The sequence below is a fragment of the Schistocerca serialis genome, chromosome 11 (assembly GCF_023864345.2).
Source record: "Schistocerca serialis cubense isolate TAMUIC-IGC-003099 chromosome 11, iqSchSeri2.2, whole genome shotgun sequence".
Taxonomy (NCBI): domain Eukaryota; kingdom Metazoa; phylum Arthropoda; class Insecta; order Orthoptera; family Acrididae; genus Schistocerca; species Schistocerca serialis.
This window is the reverse complement of record NC_064648.1, coordinates 187,956,038-187,970,789: the sequence shown is the minus strand read 5'-3', so window position 1 is coordinate 187,970,789 and position 14,752 is coordinate 187,956,038. Positions and strand designations below refer to the sequence as shown.

Genomic DNA, 14,752 nt, shown 5'->3' with positions numbered 1-14,752 from the left:
ACGGACACTCCTCGAGAAAAGGACACTCCTCGAGAGAAGGACACTCCTCGAGAGATGGACACTCCTCGAGAGACGGACACTGCTCGAGAGACGGACACTCCTTGAGAGACGGACACTCCTCGAGAGACGGACACTCCTCGAGAGACAGACACTGTTTGAGAGACAGACATTCTTCGAGAGATTTATATTATTGAATCATCCGGATTACTAGATGGATCGATAACCTCCGATGTATTGATATTCCTCTATGGTACGGTACTGTTAGATGTAACTACACTTTTCGATGGGTCGGTATTTTTCTGTAAGCCGAAATTACTAGATAGATCTATATTTTTTGTTAGATCGGTTTGTTTCGATTGTACGATATGTTTCGGGATATCGATATGCGTATCGAAATTTCAATTATTGAGCGGTTTAAGCGTCTTGCAACTGACCTAGGATCTTCTGAATTTGCACGAGTCGAGGTTTAGCAGCCACATTACACGACAAAACTCTAGAAGAATTAACTTGTGGTAAAAACGTAAGTGAACCTCAAGTTTTGTCACCTGTTTTCGTAATGACGTAGCGCCAGAACATCACTTTGTATGGCTTACTCACGTAAGAGTTTACATTTGTGTCCTGGAGATGTATGTCCCATAGTGAGTTATTCAGTCTCTTCGTTCTGTAAAAAGTATAAGCTTACAAGTTTATGGAATCGTCAAGTAAGCTGTATTACAGGTCATGATTTGGTTATCGAAAATTCAATTATTGAGCGATTTAAGTGCCTTGCAGGTGACCTAGGACCTTAAGATTTTGAAGGATACAAGGTTTATCAGCCAAATTACACGAGAACACGCGAGAAGTATTAACTTGTAGTAAAAACTTATGTAAACGTCAAGTTTTGCCGAATAATAGAGAATTGTGAACGTGATTCGATTAATCCTATGGCAGGCACTTAAATGTAATTTGCAGAGTATCTATCTAGACAGCAAAACAAAATTGTAAACAGGTTTCATACTAGACTACTGACAAATTTTTGTGAGCAAAAAGAAATAGGTATGCTAAAATACATAGAGTTGGTTAAAAGTAGTGGCAATTCGGTTATAATTTTTGGGATTTGAGGTCTGTCAGTTATGCAGTTGTTTCATTTATTGATGGTAGATAGATCAAGTATAATTGATATAAAAGTAAGTTATATAAAATATAATTAGTACAAATTCTGTTGTTTTGTTTACAACTTACTTCATCTGTGGACGAGATTACTTGTGAAGTTTTCAAATTGTTTTTGTTTCTTATGTCAGTTCACTCAGATTACTTACTTCATGGATCTTTCCATAATAAATAAAAACGAAAACCTACTGATGATGGTACAATGGTGCCGAAACATGTTTGGGCACTGAGAAGAACGGTGTTTTGCGTAACTGGCGGACCTCAAATCTCAAAAATTTTAACAGCAAACACGGCCAATACAAGGAGCTGCAAATCAAATATGGATAATTTGGTTATAATTCATGCCAGACTTGATTGTGAGGAATTCACTTTATTACATCTCCGTCTCGCATCTCGATTACCTCGGGCACTAACGACCATCCCCCACTCACGTTCAAGACGTCGTACACCGTCGGCGCATCCAGCTTTAATAATGTCTCGCTAGGACTTCATTATGGTGTCTTGTCTTTTGCTCTAACGCGTGCCACAAAGCAGTTCGTTCATTTTGGCGAACAGATCGGGTGAATAAGGTGTATTATATATATAATTGGGTGATTCTTTTTGATACATCCTATATATTTACACTCTAGACGGCACCACGAAGAAATTACCCCAGTGTGAAGGAAGTCGGTAGATGTGATGTACGCGTAGAGGCAAACAAATGATAACAATTGCAGGAAAGTAGGTGATAAATTCAGTGACTTCCCTTAGCACAGTAGTGGAGAGAGGTGCACCATATCATCTTTTCAGATGAGTCTCAGTGCTCCACAGAAAATCTCGATGGGTGTATCTGTACATGGAGGCTAAATGGAGAATGAACATTGCTATGAGGTACTACAGTGTACACAGCATGACTACTTCTGGTTCACATAGTTGGTAATTTGCAGAAGGCATTAAATTTCCAATGTGTTAAGGCCTTTAACATCTGGTCTGATGTTGCCAAGGAACGTGCACGGTGTCACTTGGCAGCCACTACAATTCGTGAAATCTAGCATAGGGCTGAAGCAGCACGGGAAGTAGTTCTCGTATGTCATCCCAGCTCACTTCAATACAAAGCTCGGCCTTGTTAGAGCCACTGTTGCTGCCAGAGGTGGCAGCGCTGTACAATAAATTCCTTGCCTTTTATAGTCCATCTATGTACAAGGTGCTGCCCAAAATATCCAAGAATTTAATTGTACTGGTCAAATTAATAACAGTACTGCAGCACAAAGTTCTGTCATATTTAGCACACCCAGTTATGACTTGTAGGGGTGCACGGCAGGACATATTTCAGTGCTTCTGCAAATTGTGGAATGAATAATGTGAAAGAACAATGGATTTGCATCAAATTGCGTTTCAAGTTGAAGGAAACTGCAGCTGAAGCCCAATGCTTGCTGACAGAGGTATTCGGTGACCACAGAGTCAAGCATGAACACGTGAGTGGTTCAAGTGCTGGGCTGAGAATCTGTGAAAGATGACAAACATTCTGGTCGGCCATCAATATGCACAACACCGGAGATGATTGTTAAAGTGCATCATGTGATTCATGAAGACAAGCCAGACAATTCACAACGTTTGTAACAGATCTGGGATGTCATACAGTACATATCAATGAATTCTAGCTGATGAACTGAGCACGAGACAAATTGCAGCGACGTTTGTGTCTCGCTTTCTCAGTACTGACCAACAAAACCTCAGCATTTAGACCTGCACTGAGCTGCAACAAAGAGTTTCAAAGAGTCCATAATGCTTATCTAGAATTGCCACAGGTGATGAATGTTGGGTCTACAGTTATAACCCTGAAATGAAGCAGCAATCATAACAAAGGAAAAAGTCTCTTCTCCAAGGGCGAAAAAAGCTCAATAAGCCCACAGCGACATGAAGTCAGCACTGATCTTTTTTCTTTCTGGCATTCAGAAAATACTCCACAGAGTTTGTTCCACCTGGTCAGAGTACCAGTGGGCACTTTCACTGTGAGGTTTTGAGGCCGCTGAGGAAAAATATTTGGCGCAAATGGCCAGACCCGTGGGAAGGGGGGGGGGGGGACACTGGTTGGTACACCATGACAACACACTCACGCACTTCTCATCCGTTGTGAAGGAATTCCTAGACAAAAACAGAATGGCAATAGTCCCCCGCCCTCCCTAATTACCAGACTTCTCCCTGTTCCTGAAGATGAAAATCGCTTTGGAAGGACGACATTTTGACTCAACTGAAATAATACAAATATGTGCTATACAGGCTTTTAAACAACAATATACGGATTTTCGATTAAACTGACTGCTACAAAAAAAATGTGGTGGTGTGCTGTGAAAATGTGCAGATTTGTTTTCTTTCTCACAGCTAGTTTTAACTATGATATCAGTGCATTTAAACAATTACACAAACTGTTTCTGCCATACAGACTAGACTCTCGCTAATCTGGCCATTCCTGGCACATATGGGTGCTGGATTAGCGGAAGTGCCGGATTATTGAGTGTCTGAAATTTATATTACTCATTTACTTTGTTTTTTATTTATTTTGAAAACAGGGGGGATATAGTGTACTACACTTTATTAAACTGAAGGATACAATTTTAAAACATAGAGGATATGCTTTATTAAATCCACAAACACATTAATTTTCAAAGAAAACTTAGCCCTTGAGTGTATACTGTACATAATTATACAGTTGTATCACTCACTATGAAACATGTCCCTAATTTTTAACTGTCACAATGATGACACGCAACAGTGGCATGCTTTATCACCTAACGAGTTTACGAGCATTACATCGGTACTGCATGCATCTGGTTGTTGCATAATGTACTCCAGGAAGACCTCGGCAGCTTCAGCACTAGCATTGTGAGAAATCTTCATGAAACTCCTGTCCCCTCTTTCTTCATCACTTTCATCATTACTTTCTTGCACTCTTTTGCTTCTTTATTCGTCTGTTAAAGTTTGGTCCGTATCACAGTTTTCCTCATTCAGCCACATAGTAATATCTTGATCTATTTTCCTCCTGGAAGGTTGCGGAATATGTCAGTGTACAGTGACTGGCTCATCACTGACACTCACTACTGGATCCAACTCGGCATCAATAGATGTCCACAATTTTCTCCAGCTCTTCATTATGGTAGCGCTCCCCACTTTATCCTATACCTCAGCTGTTTGGGAAACAACATCACATACGCTAATTGCTTTCCACACCTTCAGCATAGTTTGGACAGAGTCGTTTTCACTTTCGTTCAGTAGGGAGACGAGAAGTGAATGTTGATATGACGTTTAATTGATTCCAAAATTCCCTGGTCAGTGGGCTGAATTAGGACTGTCATATTGGGTGGGAGAAATAGTGCTTGTACATGTATACCATCGGACTTAAGAGAAACCTCTGAAGATGACTGGGAGCATTATCAATTACAAGGATAGCTTTTAGTGGAACCTTTTTCTCCTTTAGCTCTTTTCTTGCTGCTGGTACAAACTGCTGCGAGTCCTGCTTGGACCTGGTCAGTTTTTGATTATTACTTCCTGATCTTGAAATATCTATCTTACTGTCTAATACTTTGATGCTGAAGGTTATTCAATAATAACACAAAATAGTTAATTTGTTATTCACACTGTGTTTCATCAAAATTTATGATTGACAGGGCAGTTTTTAGATTACTGATGGTAATAATACAGTTGGTTATTATGGGAACATTTTCTTCAATGAAATATTAGTGACTGACTACATATGAAACCCACGGGAAAATGATTTTTTCAAAGAGCTTGTAAAATGTTTGTTTTTATACTATGTTTTTTCCATATGTTTCCAACAAAAACTTCAAATGTGGAAGGTTGTTCACACTGAAAATTTTCATGTTCTACAATAGTAGTCTGCAAATTGGGGGTTTTGCTCGCTCATAATTGCTCCAGTGCGCCACACTCGGTCGTGGCTTCCCTGAGTACGAACGCTCGAAGTGTACTACGGTCGAACGAGGCACCGTGGAGCAGGGAGGGCAGACGCCTGTCAAGATGGCGCACTCACCGCGCTGCTGGCTGATGGAACCACACTCAGGTCAGTTTGTTTACACTGTAGACCTATACTCCTGGGTGGCAATTTCTAATTGTGACATCATTGTGAGCCATAAGAGGAAACAGATTGCTTTATGCAGTAATGAAATTTTGGAAACAATCTGGAATTTCACGTGAAAACTATGTACCTACCAACTTTCGCCAGTCTCGTAATGAAAAATCACGTTGCTGCTATTTATAACAGCATCTGCTTTATTGATTCAAATGTACACATATGATTTGACCACCTAACAAATTAGAAATCTAACAAGAACAAAATTGGGTTGGGTGGTTTGGGGAAGGAGACCAGACAGCAAGGTCATCGGTCTCATCAGATTAGGGAAGGATGGGGAAGGAATTCGGCCGTGCCCTTTCAAAGGAACCATCGCGGCATTTGCCTGGAGCGATTTAGGGAAATCACAGAAAACCTAAATCAGGATGCCCCGGACGCGGGATTGAACCGTCGTCCTCCCGAATGCGAGTCCAGTATCTAACCACTGTGCCACCTCGCTTGGTGGAACAAAATTGTCTCCCAGTTATTCCCTGCTGGCGTAATTACATGAATGGCATTGTTTTGGATCAAATTTGCTTCATCAGGCAGAGATATCATTCCAAACTGCACTGAATTTTTTTTTTTTTTTTTTTTTTTTTTTTTTTTTTGTCTAGCTTATCAGCACCTGATATTTCATCACACATTTGACGCACACTATTTAATGTCTCATCTCTGTCACAAACAAATATCATTTCCAATAATTGAAAGGGCGACCACAGAATTGTTACTATTCTGTGCAATTCTAGAGTTCCTACTTTCTCATCTGTGAGACAGAGACAGCAATGATCCAATACTTATAGTTAATAGAGAATATGACAATTGCAGCTTATTGTCAAAAATACCAGTGACACTGGAAGCGGCGTTTTGCGCAGTTTCCATTTGCTGGACACGCAGCATGTCTACAGTAATTTAAATGTATGCACCTTTGTATCTTTCGGTCTTATAATACAATGACTTTTCAATTTGAGCACCCATAACAAAACAAACTGAACTGTTGGAAACTTTTCACCTTCCGTTTCTGTTGCACCTCCGAATGGCTCTAAAAATGTTACGAGTTCTTTTGTAGCGTTGTTGTCCCAGTCAGTAAGTTTTTCAGACACACCTCTCTCCAGAAGCAGTTCCATGGCTTTGTCATAGTGCCTTAGTATATGCTGTAGCATTCTAAACAAGCCGTTACACTTACTCTACGTTTCTTTGATCTAACTTGTCTATACTGAATTGAGGTCACCTGTTTTCTTCATGAAACAATCACTATCTTTAGCAGCATAAGTCATGAAATAAACTACTCCAAGCCCAATTATTAATCAATCATCATGTAACAAATGTTTCAGGACTACATTCAAAACATGTGTAATGCATGCATAATGCTGAAAGGATTGCAGTGCCTTGCATACATTAACACCTTCAACAGTGGCAAATGAAATCTTATTAAAATGGTGGAGATTTACTCCTAACAATTTGAATAACGTTTCCTCGATGTAGTTCTTAAGCAATTCTACATACTTTTTTTGCAACTCAGAAAAGTAATTTTGCCATATTTCACAGTGCCTAATCTCAATAAGCAAAGCCCACAGTACTAGATTGGTAACACATTTTCTGATATCTGTCGGACTATACACCCACTGTACATCCACATGCATTCGTGCCTACGGCCTGAATAATGCTGGACATCATACGCACTCATATTTCATCGGGTCGTCTTTCAGTATTTTGTACTACTATCACAGGAGGAGGCAAAATGTTGGAAATGTCTACATCTCTCAATTCAGAACCGAGATTTACAAGCTCCTGATATACAACTCAAGATCTTACACCTAATGTTAATGTATATGGACAAAGGTCGCTGGCACACATTTCTATGCACCTTTTTAATTATTGCAGCTTTCACTGAAAGTGCCAATGCTTCGGAAATTACACTTTGTCGTAATCTGCAGGCAGGTGCCTTCAGATGTATGGTGTCGGAGATGTGAGACGGGAGAGCAGTGCACGTGCCGCAGGTAGCAGGTAGCTGACACCCTTGTCAGTCGCTGATGAAAATCTCTCCCTAACATTGTTACAGCTACCGTTTACTGCACTCAGCATATATTATTTTGAATGACATCTCGCTTTTGCACTCTCCTCCATCTCGTGTTCGTGCTCTACGGTCCTTCAGCATGCAGTTAGCTGCACTCGGACTGCTAATCAATTTGAGTGTGCGACGCTCGAACAAACGTCATGAAAGTTGAGTGCAGTTTCCCCCTCAGTGCGAAGTGGCTGTATTCACATCTGACGAGTTAGGTGGAATTACGTGCTCTCAGCAATTTGAGCATGCTTAAATGTCAGATGCAGACCTGTATTCTACAATTATCCAGTATTAAAATGTAAATACTTCCAAACTTCAGTAGCACAGTACCACGGTTTCACAGCCGTGATTTTTGGTTTTCCAGAAACATGATCTGCAGTCAGTTTGTGCTTTGCTACCATAAGTAAGAGGTATAAATTAAGTAGAATGTGTAAGTAGGAGGTTCAAGTAAGTAAGTATAAAGTAAGTAGAGTGTATGAAATGTACACTTCATGCGGGAGCCAGTAAGGGCCTAGCTGTGAACTTCTACATGTTTCATCATTCAAATACTATGTTGTAGTCGTGTAAAGTAATATGTTAGTTTGCCACAAGTGCGCTTTGTGAATTTTTTTTAATACGTGTAAGTTACTGGTATGTGTCAGACCATGATGTTCTAAGGTATCATCAAAAAGGGAACACTGCGTGTCAATAAAAATGATGAATTCAAAAATCATTTGCTGCAGTGTTGTGTACTTTAACAAATGTTCATCAAGTCCACTAATTGCACGAAGACAATCCAAGAAGAGTGGTTATAGGCCTTCCAAGCTGCAGTTCTAGGTCAGTACATTTACACACTTCTGAAGTTTCTTGTAGGGGTAACACTGTCATCTGGGATCGCCTACAATCAACCAATTAACCCATTCTTAATTTAAGAGGTAAATGATGGTTCTGCAAGCCAAGAAAACTTTATTAACACCTTGTATAATTACTACAGGTAAATACATAATGGAAACTTTAGATAATAAAAATAAAGAACACAACATTTTTTTGTAATAAATCAGTGTGTACAGGGTGGTATCTACAGCTATTAGTTACTGGCAACATTCAAGATATAATTACAACAAACAGTGCTGACAATAATAGGTACTACATGCACACTCTAAGTCAACTCCTGATGAGACACTTGACGACAGCAGCCGAATCGACATAAATGTAAGTACGTCGAGTGGTACTGACTGTCTTCTGGTTAAAACCAACTTTAATGCACTCAATATGTCAATAAATAAGAGGATTTCGAATTATGTGCTAGTGACTGCTAATTCAGTGTATCACTTACAAGAGTTTTTAGACACAGACATACTAATCACAGTGTTATTTGACGAGTAAAGTTGGCAACAACCAGAAAGCAGTCAATACTGATCTACAGCATTCAATTTCTATCGATTCAGCCGCTTGCATCAGATGCTTTACTGAGAATGTGCATTAAGCAGTATTGAAATGTGTATATTAACATAAATACGTACATCAGAAAAATACATTACAATTCACAGAGAACATTGACTACTATTGGAAGGAGAATACATACAACTATTGAGTGGTCTTTATTGCTTCTAAATAAAAGAAGAAAACAGAATGAAAAACATAATTGTGAGAATTCTGATTTGCATTCAATTATGGCATAAATCTGTCCAAAATGAGATCAAGAATGTCTCTCACCACGCCGTTCCCCTTTAATATTTATCACCTTACACTCAAAACTGGTGGTGAGAACAGAAGCAGGAAGAGTACAAATATACAAAGCCACTCCCAGGAACCTACATGGCAGCAAACATCTACAGTTATGGAAAATTAATCTCAGACAAAAGACTGAAGTACTTGGGCCCCCTTAGTAAAGGCCACAGATAACAGAATTTCTCCACAGTGTCATAAATTTAGTTAAAATATTTACAGCCGTGCATCTGGTAACTACAAGAAAAAACATACGCAGAAAATTGCAATAGTAATGAAATTGTGCTAGTTTATAATTTACATTACCACTGCCACAAAGAACAGTATTGTGATCAATTGGGTGAAACAAAACCAATATATAATGTATGACTTTGAAAAAAGTACAATGCAGTTCTAATCCTAGCTACGTCAGAAGCTGCCTACAACTCAAGAACTTGCTCGAATTATGTCACATACTTTCAGAAACAACAGTACCTTAATACTATATTTTCTCTTACAAACATCAATGTAGCGTAAGGTGTAATGGCAAAATGGGGGAAGGCGTGTCTGATTTAGAGGAGACAAGTATCTGTTTATTTATGACAAGGGTATAATTATATTCATTCTCTAAATATTGATAGGGTAATACAACATCAAAGCTAATCAAATACTGGAGAAAAATGTTCATTTTACCATGAAGATAGAGAAATGGAAAAAGTACACTCACACAGAAACACCTGAAAGCAAGCATCTCACTATATAAATACTACACAATAATAATGAAAAGAAGCAATCAGTTCTGCATTCTTCTTCTGATCAGTAACACAAATTGAGTACTTTTCACTTTCCGTCAACAAGGCAGGATGAGAGCAGACAATGCACAGACTTCCAAATGTCAGTCACAGATTAAATCATTCTGAGTAAATTTAACAAAAAAACTGTTCCTACACTTACAGGAAAACACGCACCATTTGCAACAATTAATGAGAAAAGAGTATTTCACACTTACAATTACAATGCCCAAACCTTCTTTCACAAAATATACAAACACAAAAAAAGAGTAACTCTCTCTCGGTGGGTTCTCGGGGAGGTGAAAACAGTAATCACAGTTCATTTCCCCAGTTCCACAGTATTAGTAATAACAGCAGTACTAGAAAATAAAAGATTGTTCTCCGTCCTGCCAAAACTCGACTAATTTCTCCGTAACTTGTGACAACAGCTATGTGAAAACATACTATCAGCTTACTATATTAGTATATATGTCTTCTAATCCTAGTTACAACATGCTACATTATGCCATTATCTTCTGGTAAAAAAAAAAAAGGACCATGTGAACAAGAACTATGGGCTAACTTCCAGTTGTAGAAGTAAGCAATGAGATCACAGGTATATGAGGAAGGGGATGGGAGAGGTATGGAATGATTACAGGATAACTCACTTTTGGTTGCACCTGACACATTTGAGAAATAAGGATACAGTGAAGACAGAAGCGCATGCACAGGTATGCGAATGTGTACCTGCCGCAAATAGACTCTTCCATTACATCCAATATGCAAGCTTCTTGACGACACTACAAGATGGCAAATCGGCATACAAGAGTGTCAGATCACAGCTCAGCTGCTGCACACAAATTCTTTCAATAGTCGTTAACAATTTCTTGACTACCTACACAGAATTCATGACATTCAAAATAAATAAATCATTCTGCAACAGTCCAACACTGTATCTTCTGTGGCATGGAAAATGTACTGCACGCAATCCAGCGTTCTTAGGAAACCTCTACTTCGTCAACAGCAACTGGTGGATTTGTAAGTGAATCTTCATCCTGCAACACACAGAAAATGTAACATAGTTTTCATTTTAACACCATTCTACAAGTGTGGCTCCTCTAGGAAGAGGAATGATATCTTTTATACTTAATACAGGCTGTTTTCTTCCATACCAACCATATTTCTTCCACAATCAAAAAGTTCCATCCTCCATTCATTCATTGGGTTCTTACAGACAGTCTCTCGTGTGTGTATTGGGGGGGGGGGGGGGGGCACACGTACTCTGTCTGCCAATACCATCAATGACAGATGTGTTGATCACCACCATATGTGATTACCACAACCTGAAAAATCTGCGGCAGCTTGGCCCTGTCTTACAGAGGAACAAGGTACTACACAAAGAGACTCAAGTGGCTCCAAATGCCTCGCCTTACAGAGACTGTGTTTTAAAAGAACCTGCTGAAATCAGAACAACAGATAATATCATTAACTGTGGTAATGGATACCAGCTAAGTATAACTTGGAATCCTGTTTTATCCGACACGAAGAAACTATGGCATGTGAATCGGCCGGCTACGAGTATTAATTTTAACGGTACGCCATTTTTCGCCAGCTTGTGGCACGGCAGCTCTTCTTGCCCCAGGGGGCAGCAGCAACGTTTGAGTACTTGCGCATTATCTCAGAGCGTGTGCTTTTGTATTTTACAGTCATTTGTGGTTCGAATCAGTTATCGGCGAGAGCAGCTTAGCTACTCTCACCTGATGATGCAGCCTATTGCACTGTGGAAAAATTAGGTGTAGATGACAGCTTGACCCGGCTGAAGACCCAACAAGAATTTGAAAAGGACTTCAGGACTGCAACTGTGCATAAAGTAATTAGGCAAACATTGAAGTTGTTCCCATATAAAGTGACAGCAGTGCACAAATTGAAATGTATGGAGGATGAAAAGCAATTCCATTGCTGAAAATGGTTTGCATCTTATGTTGAGAGGAATATGATTTATATTCTCAACGTCACCTTCTACACAGACGAGGCTCGGTTTCACGTCTCTGGTCATGTTAACATATAAAACACACGATTACAGTTGATGGAGAATCACTGTCCTGTGCTCAAGATGCTGCTGTGAGATCAGAAAATCGGAGTGTGGGTAGGAATATCCACACAGCACATTATTGGATCTTAATTTTTTTTTTCCAGAAATGGTGAACAGTGAATGTTGTTATTTAATGACCCACCATTTCATTTGCCAACTAAAGAAAGGTGAAATCAACTACTCACAGTTTCAAAAATATGGCGCACACAGCTAACAAAACTGTGCACCTTCTGGAACAATTTTCTGGGGAACATTTCCTCTCAAAAGACTTTGCCAGACCTTACCCCACCAGATTTTTTCTTTTGGGGAGCAGCAGGATCTATAGTGTATCAGAATCACCTACGCATGCTGTGTGACTTAAAAACTGAAATAACTGCGTGCATGAGAAGCACATCACAGTCAGATCTGCACAAAGTGTTCTCACTTGTATAGCCAACTCTGGACATCATTTCCAACATAAGTTGTAATTGGACAGCAACTTTCTGAACACTTTGTGTATAAGCTGTGAAGCAGGTATTTTCAAAATGCCACTGCTCCTGCTCTTACACTGCTCAGCTGTTTTCATTGCCCTAAGTGATTTAATACTAAGCAATTACAAAATTTTAACTGTATAATACAGTAGAGTCCCATTAATCTGAACAAATTGGGACCGGACCTTGTTCAGATTACCGATTGTTCGGATTAGCCGGAATTACGGTGACGAGTTTCTAGAAACAAGTATACCAAGCAGGTAAGTAGGTACACCACGGTAACAAGTGTGGGAACAATGGCTCATCCTCACTCCCTGCCCTTGTTGTTGTACACTGATTAGACTTTTGTAGTGTCTGAGGTCAGTGCACTCCCAGTTGTATTGTATTCATTCAGGTGTAGTGGTGTACGTATTTTTGTCATGAGTAAACGGAAACATACAATGTTAACTCTCTAAGAAAAACTGAATGCTTGAAGTGGATAGAAAATGGTGAGAATGTATCGAAACTGGTAATGGAACTGGGTGTTTGTAAAGCAACCATTTGTGATCGGAAGAAGAAGAACCGAGTGAAGCTTGAACAGTCTGTGCAACGTCTTCGAGAAAAACACTCGAAATTCGGCAGAGTTTGAAACAGTCTCAGTACGATAAAGTGGATGAAGCACTTTTCCTTTATACAGGAAAGAGAAAGGGGAACTCCTTTGGGTGGAGCTCTGGTTCAGGAGAAGGCTGTTTACCTGAACAAGTTTATGAATGGCGGTGAGTCTTTTAGTGCGAGTACGGGTTGTTTGGACAGATTCAAAAAAGGACATGTAATCCGTCAGCTAACATTTACTGGTGAGAAGCTTCCTTCTGGGCATGATGCAGTGAAGGAATATTTAGGTGAGTTTGAAAAAATGATATTAGAGGGAAGGTATTCTCCCCAACAAATTTATAACACTGATGAGACTGGCCTTAATTTTAGGGTATTGCCAACAAAAAGCCTGGCATCAAAAGCAGAAGACCGTGCTCCCGGTTTTAAAATGTGCAAAGACAGTGTGACTTTATTAGCGTGCAGCAACGCTGCTGGTAATCACAAGTTGCCTTCACTGCTGATCGGCAAATCTGCTAGGCACAGAGCTTTTAAAAACTGCAACATGAAGTCTCTGCTCGTATTTTATCGCAACCAGAAAAGAAGCACAGAGGGGTGGTAAGCTGTCCAAAGAATGGTTTCACGGCCAGTTTGTTCCCACTGTTCGACGGTTTTCTAAGGAAAATCATTTGTCTCCCCACGTACTCCTTTTGATTGATAATGCACCATCTCACTCCAGCACTGAGGAATTATGTGACGGAGAAATTGTGGCGAAGTTTTTGCCACCAAATGTTACACCACTTCTACAGCCAATGGACCAAACATTGAAAATTATTTACAGAAAACAATTTTTAAGAATGCTGATCCAAGATGATAGCATTCCTTTAGTGGGCAAAATAAAAAAGACGAATGTGAAGGACGCTGTCTATTGGGGCGCTGAGGCGCGGCAGAATATTTCAGAAAATACTCAGAAAATCGTCGAGAAAACTGTGGACATCTCTTGAATTTCAGGACAACCTAATTCAAAATGAAGAGGAAAATGTACTACAAATGATACAGACAATCCCTGGGTGTGAAGAAGCTAGTGAAGGAGACGTAAATGAGTGGATGGCAGCAGATGGGCCATATGTGGAGAACGTTACTGATGCTGATTTAGTTGCTGCTTTGACTCGAGACCAGGAAGAAGTGGACTGCTGTGACAGAAGTGACATCAGTACGACAGAGGAGAGCTGCTGCCACACAGGGACGCAGCAGAAGCCCTCGGCCTCGCGCTACGTTATTTGGAGCAACAGCCCACTGCAACACCTGCTGATTTGATGTTTATAAGACGATGGCGCAACTGTGCGTCATATAAGAGACTGTCTTCATTACGCCAAAAAACAGTGACTGAGGTTTTGTCATCTAAAAAGTGGGGATCAAATGTTCGCTCTAATTTAGTAAGTTTGACAACTTTTCTTTCATTGTTATGCGTTGTTTAAACCTAATATTTTCTTGCCAATTTTTCTAATACCATGTTTACTACACTGTGTAAATTAAAATAGTGTGTATGTACAGCAGTTTACTGCACAGGTTTCCATACTTAGTCTAACATTTTTCATGTTCGGATTAACCGAACATTCGGATTACCGGGGGTTCGGATTAGCAGGACTCTGCTGTACTACAAATGTTAAAATACATTTAATATGAACAGTGCCATTCTGCCGTATAATGAACAGAATACAAGCATACAGAATATCAGACCAACTGTGTGACTGGATTGAAGAGTTTTTAGCAGATAGAATACAGCCCATCATTCACAATGGAGAGAAATCTTCAGACACAAAATGTAAAAGTGACTTCAGGTGCACCCCAAGG

General features: G+C 39.7%; 1 protein-coding gene across 4 annotated transcripts in view; it reads right to left on the bottom strand.

Annotated features, from left to right (window-relative positions):
- Window positions 1–8,238: 8,238 nt before the first annotated feature.
- The window catches only part of LOC126427210 (serine/arginine repetitive matrix protein 2-like), a 328,833-nt gene continuing 322,319 nt past the window's right edge, over window positions 8,239–14,752 (bottom strand). For all 4 annotated transcript variants that reach the window (XM_050089442.1, XM_050089441.1, XM_050089444.1 and 1 more), the window contains exon 9: window positions 8,239–10,824. In XM_050089442.1, the coding sequence (XP_049945399.1) occupies window positions 10,768–10,824 (57 nt within the window). In that variant the 3' untranslated portion in view covers window positions 8,239–10,767. The remainder of the gene's footprint in view (window positions 10,825–14,752) is intronic.